The 14,585-nt window shown below is 41.9% G+C and overlaps 1 protein-coding gene across 2 annotated transcripts in view; it reads left to right on the top strand.

The window, feature by feature from the left end:
* The window catches only part of ATP8A2 (ATPase phospholipid transporting 8A2), a 692,529-nt gene that overhangs the window by 231,953 nt on the left and 445,991 nt on the right, over positions 1–14,585 (top strand). For both annotated transcript variants that reach the window (XM_070409448.1, XM_070409449.1), the window contains exons 19-23: positions 3,611–3,660; positions 6,090–6,159; positions 8,130–8,214; positions 9,273–9,412; positions 11,788–11,926. In XM_070409448.1, coding sequence (XP_070265549.1) covers positions 3,611–3,660; positions 6,090–6,159; positions 8,130–8,214; positions 9,273–9,412; positions 11,788–11,926 — 484 coding nt within the window. The remainder of the gene's footprint in view (positions 1–3,610; positions 3,661–6,089; positions 6,160–8,129; positions 8,215–9,272; positions 9,413–11,787; positions 11,927–14,585) is intronic.

The following is a 14,585-nucleotide window of genomic DNA, read 5'->3' as shown; positions in this document are numbered from 1 at the left end:
GCCAGAAGGGAGCAGGCCTAAGGTGCAGTTGAACATCCTTAGCGCTGCTGAGGTGGGAGAGGCTCCCGCCACCACCGCTGTGCTGGCAGCCATCAGCCTGGCTTGTGGCTGAGCAGAGCTCCCCCTGTGGGAGGACACTGACCACCAGGGGGCATCTCCTGCATTGGGTGTCTGTCCCCTGGTGGTCAGTGTGTGTCATAGTGACCAGTCATTCCCAGTTGTTGTGCTGTTATGGTCAATTTGCATATTACCCTTTTATTATATAGAATAGAGGCTGGGTGCATGGGTGGGGGCTGGCTGGTTTGCCCTGAAGGGTGTCCCGGATCAGGGTGAGGGTCCTGCTGGGGTGCCTGGCCAGCCTGGGTGAGTGCCTGATGGCTGTTTTCAGGCTGGCCACAGCCCCTTCAGGGTGGGGGTCCCCGCTGGAGTGCCTGGCCAGCCTGGGTGAGGGGCTGGTGGCCGTTTTCAGGCTGGCCAAGCCCCTCAGCAGGGACCCTCACCCCATGAGAGTGTGGCCATCCTGGGTGAGGGTCTGATGGCTGTTTGCAGGCTGTCCACAGCCCCCAGCCACCCAAGCTCCCAGTGGAGGCTGGCTGGAAGCAGGTATCTGGGATTTATTTATCTTCTATAATTGAAACTTCGTTGCCTTGAGTGGAGGCCACAGCTGGCCAGGGCAGGCGGGAAGCTTGGCTTCCTCCATTGCCGGTGCAACCAAGCCTCCTGCTTGCTCCAGCTCCGTGGCTGCTGGCCACCATCTTGGTTGGGTTAATTTGCATATAGTCGCTCTGATTGGCTGGTGGGCATGGCTTGGGGCATAGCAGAGGTGTGGTCAATTTGCATATTTCTCTTTTATTAGATTAGATACCAGTGGCCCACTGCATGAATTCATGCACATTGAAAGGAAATTAATTAGAAGAAATATTTTAATATAGCTATTCACCCTTTTTCTATAATAGAAGTGTCAACCAAATTCACAATCAACAATGATAGATGGAAACATATGTGTGCGATTGGCTCCAGCGAGAGCTTTATATGTATTGCGCATGCACGAGTCAACTTAGCCTTTTATAAATATAGAATACACTTGCTTAATTAGACCTGCTTTCTGATTTAGCTAAACTTTTCCCAGCCCAGTGAAGCACCCCAACTTCTCTTTCAGGTAATTGTCAGCAACACAGCAGTAAATATCAACACAAAGCAGATTATTATTATTATAGATCACGTAGGGGGAACAAAGGCTAAAATATTTAACAGCAGCAGTGTTTTTTTTAAAATTTTTTATTGATTAAGTTAATACATATGTGTCCTTACCCCCATGTTACCCCCATCCCCCCCTACTCATACCCTCACCCCCCTGTTGTCTGTGTCCATTGGTTAGGTCTATATGCTTGCATATAAGTCCTTTGGTTGATCTCTCCCCCTTACCCCCACCCTCCCCTACCTTCCCTCTGAGGTTTGACAAAAACAGATCCAGAGACAGAGAAGCATCGATCAGCAGTGTTTTTTTAAATATGTATTTCTTTATTGATTTCAGAGAGGAAGGGAGAGGGAGAAACATCAATGATGAGAGAGAATCACTGATTGGCTGCCTCCTGCATGCCCCCTACTGGGGATCAAGCCCGCAACCCAGGCATGTGCCCTTGGCCGGAATCAAACCTGAGACTCTTCAGTCTGCAGGCCAACACTCTATCCACTGAACCAAACCGGCTAGGGCTGCAGCCGTGTTTGACTATATTCTGTGCAGTGAGAAAACCTGAAGTCATTTTCAAAGTCCACCATTTCTTACTTTTTTTCAGTCAGGTCAAGTATCTATCTAAGCTTTCTAAATCTCTGTTTTCTGGATAATGAAAAGAGAATAGGATTCCACCGAGTCTCCTATCTACCTACTCCAGGACTTCTGTGAGGATCAAATGAGATGAAGTACAGTGGGGCCTTGACTTAAGAGTGTCCCGACTAACAAGTTTTTTGAGATACCAGCTGTCTCTCGGCCGATTTTTTGCATTGAGTTGATAGAGTAATTTGAGTTAACGAGCTCCTTAACGAGCTCGGTCTCGGAACGAATTAAACTCGTAAGTCAAGGCCCCACTGTATGGGAAAATGCTTCACAGACATTTGGTTACAGTGTAAAGTGTTTCCACCTGGCTATAAAGCAAGTGTTGTTCCTGGGCTGAAGAAACTTCAAGGAGGCTAGTCCTCTCTAGGGAGAGGAAGCCGGGTGTTGCTACTTGACATCATTGCCCGGAAGGAGGGAAGGACACTTAGCATATTAGCCTTTTATATAGATAGATTAGATAGATAGATAGATAGATAGATAGATAGATAGATTGATGATAGATATATAGATAGAAACTTTTAAAATGCTATTCAACCATCAATACTGGGGTATTATCAAACCACAAATTCTCAAGTTGGTTAGCAGCTATTTACATGACATGACCATACTGATCATCTTAATATCCAAGTCCTTGGGCTGCCCACAGGAATGGTTGATATAACAGCAGTACAAAGAGGGCTCCTGGCCATCATGGTCCTAGTGCCAAGGAGGCTAGCAGTGGGCACAGGGACTTAACAAAGTTGGGACAGGCTGAGGAGAAAGGGAACTTGTGGTTTCAGAAAGAGGGGAGTGAAGGCTGATGAAGGCTGGTGTAAGCAGATGGTTAGTTATGTTTTAGGTTACAAAGAGAAGGGGTGGGGAGCTGTGGATGGGGCAATAATGATTATTCAATGCTACCGTGTGTCAATCATGTACTTGGTAATTTGCATGTTACTTCATTTTTTTCTCTCCAATCTAGGGGACAGGTACTATCACCATTTATAAGAAAGTCACACACTTGTGGAGAAACTGAACTCAAACTCATATTTGTTGAACTCCAAAGCCTACATTCTTTTCACTGTGATATATTGCATAGAGACAAATTTGATCAAAAAGCTTGAAAATGGTGCATACATAGTCTGGAATATTCTGAGGAAAAATTGAGAGCATTGAGGTTCCAACTTTGAAGAACCTGAAGAAAAGGATATTTGATTAATTGTCCTAAAATCTGATGATGATTTATATTTCCTTATTCTTAAATCTAAATTCTAAGAAAATTTGAATTATAAAAATTTTTCCTAAATTTAGGACATAGGCATTTGTCAGATAAACCTAACCAGAGCTGACATGAGGCTATTTATGGTCTTTATGAATCTCAGTGTGAATAGTCATATATTTTGCTGAATAAAATTGATGTGTGGTATTATAGGGGGTTGCCCTGGGGATGTTATAGTGTATGCACATAGTTCTATAAAATATCTTAAATTCTGAATTCAGAAGTGTAACTGGCCTGAAAATTGTCTTTTTATTTTCATGTCTTGAAAGTAGCTATGCAGCCAAACTAACTAGAGAAAAATTAGCTTTTACCAGAAGGGGGAGCTATGACCCCACCAGACTGACTTGTAGGAAACCAGTACTGTTGAAAAAGCTTTTGCAGGGGGATAGAAGAATGAGAGAGAATGAGAGGGAGAGGGAGAAGGAGAGAGAGGAGGGGGAGAGGTATATGTGGACAGGTTTATGACTGGGGAGATTTAAATATGCTGCATCTCAATTAAGAGCCTGTTTTTCTTTCTTTAGATGGGACAGGAACAGACATTTGGAATCCTTAATGTCTTGGAATTTTCTAGGTATGTTTCTCTTTCATGCATTTGAAATAAAATACATGTACATATACATATACATATACATGTGAGTGTGTGTGTGTGTGTAATAACTTCATCAGTGCGTTTGCATGATGGTATGATTAATATAGCACTTAAGTATTAAATATAGTAAATATATCACCATAAACCCTCTTCTCTCTGGAATTTGTGACTCATTAGAGAAAGCAAAGTAGGTAAATTTTCTTTTTTTCAAATGAAATGTTATGCTTCCATATCCTTCTTTTTCTTTGGATTTCCAGAACCTGGTGTTCTCGCATCAGGATCCACAGACATGCCTGCATAGTTTGGAGTATGTGATGAGGGAATTATTTCCATTGGTTTTCCCAGGTCCATCTGAGTACTCCCATGCAGGATCTGGGAAACTGACAAAGAAGAGTAGATAAGATGAATTCATCCTACTACAAACTTGGTCTGAGCAGGGCACCTCTCCGTATTCGGACTTAGTCTTCCCATTGTAGTTTATTTAATTTTGATCTGGGAATACTTGTCGGATTGCTTGTTTGCCTAGATCAGTGGTCGGCAAACGCATTAGTCAACAGAGCCAAATATCAACAGTACGACGATTGAAATTTCTTTTGAGAGCCAAATTTTTAAAATTTAAACTATATAGGTAGGTACATTGTTATTAACTTAATTAGGGTACTCCTAAGGCTTAGGAATAGCCACACTCAAGGGGCCAAAGAGCCGCATGTGGCTCACGAGCTGCAGTTTGCCGACCACGGGCTAGATCATTCACAGTTTGTTATAAAAGTATCTTAATGTTTTGTTTTCCCCTCCTTAACACTGAACTGTCCATACTAGAGCAAGTTTCTCTTGTTACTTCCAAAGCATCTTTTCCTACTATTGAAATTAGGAGGATTTTTCAACAATCTTTATTAACTGATTCACAAATTGTTTACTCTGTCTGCTTTATAAGCTATTTGAAAAAGATCAATTTTTTACCCTCTTTTAGGAAATGCTTCCCAGCCCTAGTCTTTAGTTTTAGGACTGCAAACTTGAGTCCTTAGGATTGAGTATTCAATGGGAGAGAAAGGTGGTTGATAATAGTAATAGTTCACGTAGGGGGTCGGGGACAGGTCCATGTGTGGAGGTGAGGGGCATACTAAACATCTCTCCAGATGTAAATATCTCTCCAGATGTTTTGTGTCTCATCTCTTGTTGATATCTTGGAAACTGTGCTGTTATGTGGCTGCATTAACTGGGGGCAGCAGTTATTGGAGGGATGAGGAGGAGGAAAGGGAGTTAGATTAAAATAGGTGAATATGGATGGAGATATGAGAATCTATTAAAAAATATCGGAGAATAAGAGGGAACAAAAAATCATTTAGTTGACTCATCTTTTTCTGGATGCCACTTAGTCACTTCTTTGAAGTAATTGGTGGCAATCTTGCTTTATACAGAAACTGAAATTCCGGGTGAATAATCTTGCTTAGAGTACCTGGCTACCAGGTAGCTCAGAGAGAATTCAAATCCAGCTTAGAGAGTGTGCTATGGGTTAGGATGCAGGGATTTACACAAAGCTGGAGAGATAATGTTCCCTAGTCTTAGGAGCTTACAGTCCATCGGAAATCACCTATTCAAAGGCCAAAGAGGTGGGGGATCAAGGGCCCACTGTAGTTGGGATGTGTTTCAGGAGGATGATATGTTGTCTGCAAAGGCATGGAACTGAGGGGCTAAAGAAGGAGAACAGTAAGGCTTCTGGTGAGCTGGGAGCCTGGTGTGTGAGAGGGTTAAGTGGGAGATCAGGGGAGGCTGCAGAGTTCGTTGGAGATCAGCAAGAAGATGAATCCATAGGCAATGGGGAGCCATTGAGGCTTCCTGAGTGAGGATGGGTTACGATGAAAGATGAATAAGGAAGTGTCCACGTTGGAGTGGGGAAAGGAGTGATAGAGTATACCTTAGTGCTCAGTTAGGGGTGTTCTATGAATTAGTAATTTCTTTCTACTCCTGTTAAAAGATACAATGAGGAACTTCTGAGTGAGGTGGATTTATAGTGAAGGTTCTCCATTTTGCTCTTACTGGGCAGGTTACTTAATATTTTTGAACTGCAAAGTAAAGAAAAATAATTTTACAGAGTATTGTCAGAAGTGAATTAGATGTCCTTAGTAGATGCTCAAATTCTCTGTTTCTGTGTCTTTGACTATAAAAAGCTACACTAGTGAGTTTTTTATGGCAGGAAAAGGAATAGGTTTATGTCCATTATATGTAAATAAAAAGAATAGGAGATATACAATTAAAATCTGACTTTGAGGAAAAAGGTGGGGAAAAATGGAAGTTGGTCGTTTTGGGCCTTGCCAGACCACCTTTTGACTTGTTTGGTGTTTAATCATAGGACATAGGTCCTATAAAACAGACCAATGAGAACTTTCTTTTCCTTTTTTTTATATCTACAGTGACAGAAAGAGAATGTCTGTGATTGCTCGAACTCCTTCAGGACAACTCCGGCTCTATTGTAAAGGGGCTGTAAGTACTGTCTAGTCCTGCACAGCTGGGCGTTCTTGGCAGCCCTGCTGTTGACCTGGGGCTTTTCCCAAACACTGTCCTCATCATTCTGGTCCTTTGCCCAAAGGTGAAAGGTTCTTTCAGGTGGGCCATCAGGTTGACTTCGTAGTAGAAGCCCACTGACGATAATGGTGGTTCAAGCCAGGGTGGCAAGGATGGCCGGTGAAAGGCTAGCTTATAGTCAACAGCTGGTTTCAGAAACAGTAACTTGCTGTGTCATGGAAAATCCCGGGAGTATCAATTCTGATTCTAGTTTATCACCATTGTGTGGTAACTTTGGGAAGATAAAGTAATTTGTGATAATCCTTGTATATGCAGGGTGGGCAAAAGCAGGTTTATAGTTGTGAGTGTGGGAAACCCAGTTAATAAAGCTATTGTAATCACGACCTACATGTCTTTCCATATGAACAACTGTAAACCTACTTTTGCCCCATCCTGTATGATTATATATATGAAGATTGTATATGTTTGTGAATATATATATATATATATATATATATATATATATATATATATATACTTAAAACAGCTATTCTCAATTTTTGTGATTTGTTTTTTTATTCATCACAGAGGGTTATGTGGCCATATTTTTACTCCCCTTTTTGGTCAGTTTCCTAGGTCGGGCTTTTTGTTTTGACTGCCTCCCAGTAATCAAATCTAAATGTATTATCTTTAAAGAAAGATATTACTATATATGAGCCTGACTGGCAAAACTATATCTTATATGGTCCTATGTGTAGAAGGAAAGAATTATTAAGCTCATTTTATGAGCCTGTTTCAAGAATATGAAGTTGAAAATCTTACTAATCTTTATCAATTGTGGAAAGAAGCATTTTCTTATTTCAGTACACTTAGCTAGAACTTTTAAAAAATGAGTAATGCATGGGAATTCTAAAGGCATTTTATCTGGACTCATTAAAGAATTCTGTTTATAGTAATAACTGAAATCAAAATTATGTTCGCACATGATAGGTTTTTTAAGTGTTTTATTTGTTTGTTTATTTGCCATTGTGTTCTAAGTACCACAGCAAATACAGAGGGGGCAATGTTGGTGGCACAGAGGAAGGCTGTAACTAAACAGTGTAAATATGGAAAAGCTACAGTGCAGTTTTTATTTTTATAGGATTTAGTTTTCTTCAACCTGTCTCCCCAAACCAAATTAGATTTCTTTAAAACAGAATTGTGTCATAAAACTGTACAGTTTATAGCATATTAGATGGATCATCTGTGTTGTCCAGTCCTTCAGCCCTGCTTGTTAGTCATGGAAATTGTCAGAGGGTGATGTGTTTCTCAGCTGACAGGGGTTCCATGCCCCATGGGAGGTGTCCTCCCCGGTTAGGAGCTTCTGAGTGTCAGGAAGCAAGAGTACTTGAGCAATTTAGGACATGCCTTTGCCCTTCTCACTTCTGTACAAAGGTGTTATAAACTTTGGTGCGAATTGTGCAGACTTGGGAGAATGTAGCACCATTGTGTCTTGGATGGTTCTGCTGACACCGATGGTCTTCCCCAACATGTTTTTTTTAAACTTCTATTATTATATTTTAAATTTTAGTTTTCAATTACAGCTGACACTCAGTTTTATTTATATTAGTTTCTGGTGTATGCATAGTGGTTAGAGAGTTCTATAATTTGCGAAGTGATCCCCAGATCACTTAAGTACCCACCTGGCACCAGGCATAGTCATTCAGTATTATTGACTATATTCCCTGTGCAGTACTTTACATCCTCATGGCTGTTTTTATTTGGACACATCCATACGCAATTTGTTTTCCAAAGCTCATGGCTGAATCCAGCTAAGAACAATATTTCTACTTGCCCACTCAGTATTCTCATGAGAATAAAATAAACACCATTGAAACAAAGCTGTGTTCAAAATGCTAACCAAAGGTTTACTTACAGTTTGCCAGTCACACTGTTTCCTTATTTTATAGGACAATGTAATTTTTAATAGACTTTCGAAAGATTCAAAATACATGGATGAAACATTATGCCATCTGGAATATTTTGCCACTGAAGGTAAGTGAAATTTGGAAACACTATTTTTAACCGTTGAAGTCATACTTTCAAAGGTCTATGACTGGTGCCTGGGTAAGCAGTCATGTTCTGAATAGGCATGTTATGGTTGGACATGGCTGGCTTCATAGGAGTATAAGTTTCTAATGCTAAACCCTGTCTACATCCTCCACATTCTGTGCCCTTGGCAGTGACAAGATGTGTGGCAAGTTCCATATTCAGTTATCTACATATGTCTCTGCTGACTCCAACCAGCAGTGCAGAGGCAAAAGGCAGGCCAAATCAGTCTGTACAATCAGCTTGTAGTTATGGTTCCCTTTCTTGGAAAACTCATGTTATTTTCCTGTCCCTCTCTTGTGGTCCTTATGACACTGGCTTACCCAGCGTGAGGGGTACAGAGGAAGCTAATGACTACAGGAAATAATTCATTGGACCCATAGAGGAACAGGAAAAGAGTTCTCTGAAGGGCTTTAAACAGCACTGATGTCAGGGCTTCCTGCAAGGGAATGTGATGAAAGCTGGAGCCTTGCTGAAGTACTGACTGCTGCTTTTTCTTCGTGTGCTCCTATGGCTGCATGCACAGACACACACACACAGACACACACAGAACAGACACACACACACACACAGACACACAGACACACACACACGGCTGCTTGAAAGTCTGGATCTTTTACATGGTAGCACATTGCGTTTTTATTGCTGTCTTGAAATGTACCTCTTGCCTCCTCTAATTGCTGATACCTGCTACTGCACATATAAAGATGGATCCTGCATGACTCCCGTACTTCTCTACTGTGGGAATTTACTTTCACAGCTTCTCACGTACTTGCAAATCTATAGAAAAGGTGGTTTATGTTAAAATACAGTAGAGTTGTTTTTGAATTCCATTTTTTAGATGTGTGAAAGTTGAATTAGTGACCTAAAAAGCAGCTGGTATTTTAGAAGTTTTTGAGCATGCTGGTATGAAATGGAGCACATGAGGTTAGCTAGGAGGGAAGGTACCCCGCTTGCCCCCACCACTAGTGGCACCATCAGGATACACTGTGGTTGTTTTGCAGGCTTGCGGACTCTCTGTTTGGCGTATGCTGACCTCTCTGAGAGTGATTATGAGGAATGGCTGAAAGTCTATCAAGAAGCCAGCACTATATTGAAAGACAGAGCTCAGCGGCTGGAGGAGTGTTATGAGATCATTGAGAAGGTAACTGCACATGATAAATTCCTTACTGCCCGATGAGGGGCTTACCCACCTGTTGAACAAGTCTCGGAGCAGGACTCTTTTAGCTATAGAGTGATGTTCTCTTTTCTGGTATCTCAACCACTAGTTTTTAGCCATTTCTTACCTTGTTTTAAGAAACACTTAGTTTTTATGGACTGTTTGAGGTGTAGCCACCCTCGGCTAAGCATTAGTGATTTCTTAAGAAGTTTCAGGTCAACACAGCATCAATGATTTTCTGGGTCTGCCTAAGATTAGGCTTAACAAGATGATCTTATCCTATTGAGTTACATGAGCAATGAGAATTCATAGGCTGGCAGGACACTGTACATACTAAGAATTCTCGCACCTATGTATTCTAATAATTTAAAGTTTTGCCATTGCTAGTCCATGTTGCTTACTTTGATTTTTGTTGTTGTTGTCTTCTTCATTTTATCCCAAGACCTTAGGTAGCTTCCTACAGATTGGATTCCCTATTAAAGAACAAAATTCAACTGAGTAAATTTGAAGATCTTATTGGCTTTACTAAGCAATTGGTAGCATCCTATCTAGCAATTAGAAGGGCGCTCTGAAGGTTTTTATAGACTAACGGTGTGTCAGGGGAGTTATTAGTAAAAGAAAAGAAAGGATTATTTTTAGGCTGGGTTGTCTTTTGTTGGGAAGGGATTGGTAGGGGGTTTATTATTTTATTATGCAGATTACCTCACTAGTGTTTCTCAGGAAATTCCAGCCTGATTGGTTTAAAATTTCATTGCAGGGAGAGGCTGAAAATGCAATTAGGTTAGCTATTAAGTTTTGGTTTAGTGGCATGGCTTAGTGATAGTGACTCTATTTTGGCCTGTAGTTTTTCATTTGTTTGATTGTTTTTGTTTTTCTTTCAACTCAAATCTGGGAGCTTGATTTCAACTTTTTCTGTTTCATATCAGCAACCATTGGTCCATCCATTTTTTCAGTTTCTTATAACTCTGAAGTCATCACTTGATTGCTTTTTTTTCATCCCTGTGTGTATGTGTGTGTTTGTTGTTTATTTCCACTTTGCTTTTTTATACTCAGTTTTTGAGTTTTATATTCACTTGTTTGTCATTATTGGATTTTGGGTGGGATTAAAACTGAATTCAATTTGCCCTGCTTTACTTTTGGAGTTAGAAAAAAGTGATTAAGTAGGTGACCTGCACCTGCAATGCCAGGCATATATGGTGGATGCTCGAGAAATAGTTGGCTTTTCTCATCAGTTGAATCAGTTTCTTATCAATGAATCCATTCTTTTCATGTTTTAACTCTAACACTAGAGGCCTGGTGCATGAATTTGCACATAGGTGGGATCCCTAGGCCTGGCCGATGGTCGCCAGGCTGGGCGCAGAAGGAACGGACTCCAGATGCCAACACGGTTCCCCGCCTCCCCCCAACTCCTTCCCTCACCACTGTGCCGCCACCGCGGAGGGCAGGCAGTCGGCCGATTGGGGCCTGCCAGCCTGAGGGGAGGGTCAGGGAGGTTGGCTGCTGGCCCCGAGGAGGGAGCTGGCCCTAGGCCTCCCTGGGAAAGGGGCGGTGTCTGCCGCCATCCACCCTCGGTTCCCTGTCTCAGCCCTGAAGGCCCCGGCAGGGTTGGGAGAGGAGGCTATGGTCGCCGGGCACAGAAGGAACAGACACCGGACACCGCAGCTGCCATTGGCACCCCACCACCAAGTGGTTCCCTGCCTCCCCTCCTCCTCTTTCTGTCACTGCTGCATCACCACCCATTGGGGCCTGCCGGCTGGGAAAGGGATGGGGGATGGACCCCGGGCGGTTGGCCAGCTGGGGAGAGGGACTGTGGGCGGTTGGCCAGCCACAGGAAGTTGGCTGTGGGAGTGCACTGACCACTAGGGGGCAGCTCCTACATTGAGCATCTGCCCCCTGGTGGTCAGTGCGCATCATAGGGACTGGTCGACTGGTCATTCTAGTTGTTCGGTCGTAACGGTTGCTTAGGCATATATATATATATATATATATATATATATATATATATATATATATGATACTTGAGTCATTTTCAGAGTTATAAGGGAGGGCTCATATACTATTAATATCCTCAGGATAACTTGCCCACCTGTTCTGCTAGGTGACTTCTGTTCTAAAATGCCGGTGTACAAAGAAATAAATGACTACTGGATGCCTATGTGTATGGAGAGGTTTGGACATTGGCAATAGCTTGGAAATGCCACACATCTAGATATTAACTATCTGCAAACAAAGATTTAATGTAGAGGAAACATGATCATTGTCTCACAGCATTTTGACTGCCTTTCTTTTGTCAGAGTTTTGCCATAAATGCTGCTCTTAAGTATGTACCAATCTTTAATTGAAGATATTTTTCAATCTAGAATTTACTGTTACTTGGAGCCACAGCCATAGAAGATCGCCTTCAAGCAGGTGTTCCAGAAACCATAGCAAATCTGCTGAAGGCAGGAATTAAAATATGGGTGCTGACAGGAGACAAACAAGAAACTGCAATCAATATAGGTAATTAATTTAAAAGAATTCCCTGATGCTGGTTTTTGTGTTGTTTTTAAAGTGTCTTGTAGAAGCAACTAGGGGTTCCTCAAATGCATTGAAGATTATATTTCATAGAGCTCTTCATTCTAAGACAAGAAAATTTTACTGAAATCAAATGAAGATGGTCTTTTGAGCATTATCTACCCATTATAAACATTATAAATATTACATCTTCTTGAAAAGTATTAAACTCAGTTACCTGGGATATAGAATTTAAGAGTTAACAACTTTGATTTTATTATTGCCTTCTTCACAGAGTTATAGTCTAAGATACTAAGAGCATGTTTTCACTAAGTTTACATATGCAGTTATTTTATATAATTACTAGAGGCCATGCACCAGTGGGGTCCCTTGGCCTGGCCTGCACCCTCTCGCAATCCGGGACTCCTTGGGGGATGTAGGAGAGCTGGTTTTGGCCCAATCCCTGCAGGCCAGGTCAAGGGACCTCTCTGGGTCCAGGGTATGGGTGAAGTAGATTCGGGGCCAACAGTGCCCTAGCAGCAACCTAACCCATGCCCGATTCCATGAGGAATCAGGCCCCCTCCTCTACTGGTTGGAGCGTCTTCCCCCTGGTGGTCATTGTGTGTCATAGCTACCAGGCGAATGGTCGACTGGTCGGACAGTTGCTTAGGCTTTTATATATATACACTAGAGGCCTCGTGCACGAAATTCATGCACTTATAGGGTCCCTAGCGGCTGCTGGCTGCCACCAGGTACTCCCTCCCTTCCCCTGGCCACCTGCCCCCCACCGCTGCCATTGGTCGCCACCTGCAGGGCCTGATCGCCCTGCCACTGCCTGGCTTCCAGGTGCTGAGGGAACAGGGTGGCAGCCCCAACCCCCACTGCTGCCGCTGGTCACTGCCTATGGGTGCCGATCGCACCACTGGTTGCCTTGCAATTGGATCATGGAGCATCAGGTCCCTGCCCGGCTCCCTCAGTGCCTGGGAGCCTGGTGGCGGCGGAGTGATTGGCTCCTGGCTGGTGACCAGTGGCTTGTGCCTGCCTTGGCCTGGTGCTGCCCACTCACCTGCTCCACCATCCTGCCTCTGTCCATCTCTTGTCGGAGCCCATCAGGGTCTGCAGCACCTCCACTGCTGCCAGTGCCGTGTCACCAACGCCTGCCAGGTTCCATGCCGCCCCCTGGTGATCAGTGCACGTCATAGCAAACGGTCGAACTCCCAGTTGAGAGGACAATTTGCATATTAGGCTGTTATTATATAGGATATATATATGGTAGATAACCATATTAATGATTTTATCAATTAATAGATTTTTCTAAGAGTCTTGTATTTTTCTTTTCCCCATCTGAGTTGGCAATCTCTTTGGTTGCTAAGTTATACAGAAATGAATATTGAAGAAAAGAAATTTAAGTACAAATAACTCTATCAGTGTTAAAGAGGTACATTTTAAGTCTGAAAAGGAATTGAAACTACTAATTTAAAAAAATCTAGTTTTGATTATTTGAATTATTTTTAAATTATCTGGTATTTCTGTCACCATTATGGTGTAAAAAGCTGTGGTATATATGTGATAAAATAAAAATATGAGGACTACATAACTGATAATGTATTTATGAAAATAGATTCTTTGTCACAGATCATTTTAGAAAGAAACATACTAGAACATCTGAATTGTTGTCCTGTTTGGAGTAGTCTTCCTGGTGCCCCTTTCCCTAAACCTTCTTTTTTGAATCAGCTCCATCTCTTAGATAACCTCAATTATAGACAATACCTACCATATTGAATGAATTTCATCTCTTTAAATTTTTTTTTTTATTGATTTAAGAGAGAGAGGAAAAAAGAGAGATCGTGTGCCTCGCCTGGGAATCAAACTATCAACCCTTCGGTGCATGGGACACATTCCAACCAACTACGCCACCCAGCCAAATCTCATCTCTTTTTTTAAATAGACAAAAAAAAAATTAATAATTTCTTCTCAAGGGTATAGCTAATCAAATGCAATTTGAACTCCCAACCAACTGAAAGTAAAGTCACAGAAGAGTAATATGTGATTCAGAGCAGCCTCTGAAGCATTGGTTATAGACTGTCCATTGATCTGTGATAGATGTCTCTCAAATGCAAGTTTTTGGAGAATAGTGTGATGAAATTTCTGTGAAGGCCTATCACTACTACTAAAAAATAAAAACCTATTTCTTATAACCTTTTGGTGATATTATAACATTTTTATAAATGAAGGATAATACATTGGCTTTTGGTATAATGTCTCTCTCTATATGTATATACATTGGCCCTTCAGGTATAATTTCCCATATAAACTTGGCCTAAAGCAACTGCTATTGAACTATGGCTCCTGTTGTTCATACAGAGTACATAAAGTTGACTGCTGCCCGGAAATTCTTAGTTCAAATTTAGGGGTATGCCCTCGCTGGTTTGGCTCAGTGGATACAGTGTTGGCCTGCATACTGGAGGGTCCTGGGTTTGATTCCCGTTAAGGGCACATGCCTAGGTTGTGGGCTTGATCCCCAGTGGGGGGCGTGCAGGAGGCAGCTGATCGGTGATTCTCTCTCATCATTGATGTTTCTATCTCTCTCCCTTCTCTCTGAAATCAATAAAAATATATTTTAAAAGACTTAGGGGTATGTTTTCTGCTCCTCTAGAGAAATATG

The sequence above is a fragment of the Myotis yumanensis genome, unplaced genomic scaffold (assembly GCF_028538775.1).
Source record: "Myotis yumanensis isolate MYYU_CA2020_CCGP unplaced genomic scaffold, mMyoYum1.0.hap1 SCAF_3, whole genome shotgun sequence".
Classification (NCBI taxonomy): domain Eukaryota; kingdom Metazoa; phylum Chordata; class Mammalia; order Chiroptera; family Vespertilionidae; genus Myotis; species Myotis yumanensis.
The sequence above is the reverse complement of the archived record's forward strand: the minus strand, read 5'-3'. Positions and strand labels throughout refer to the sequence as shown.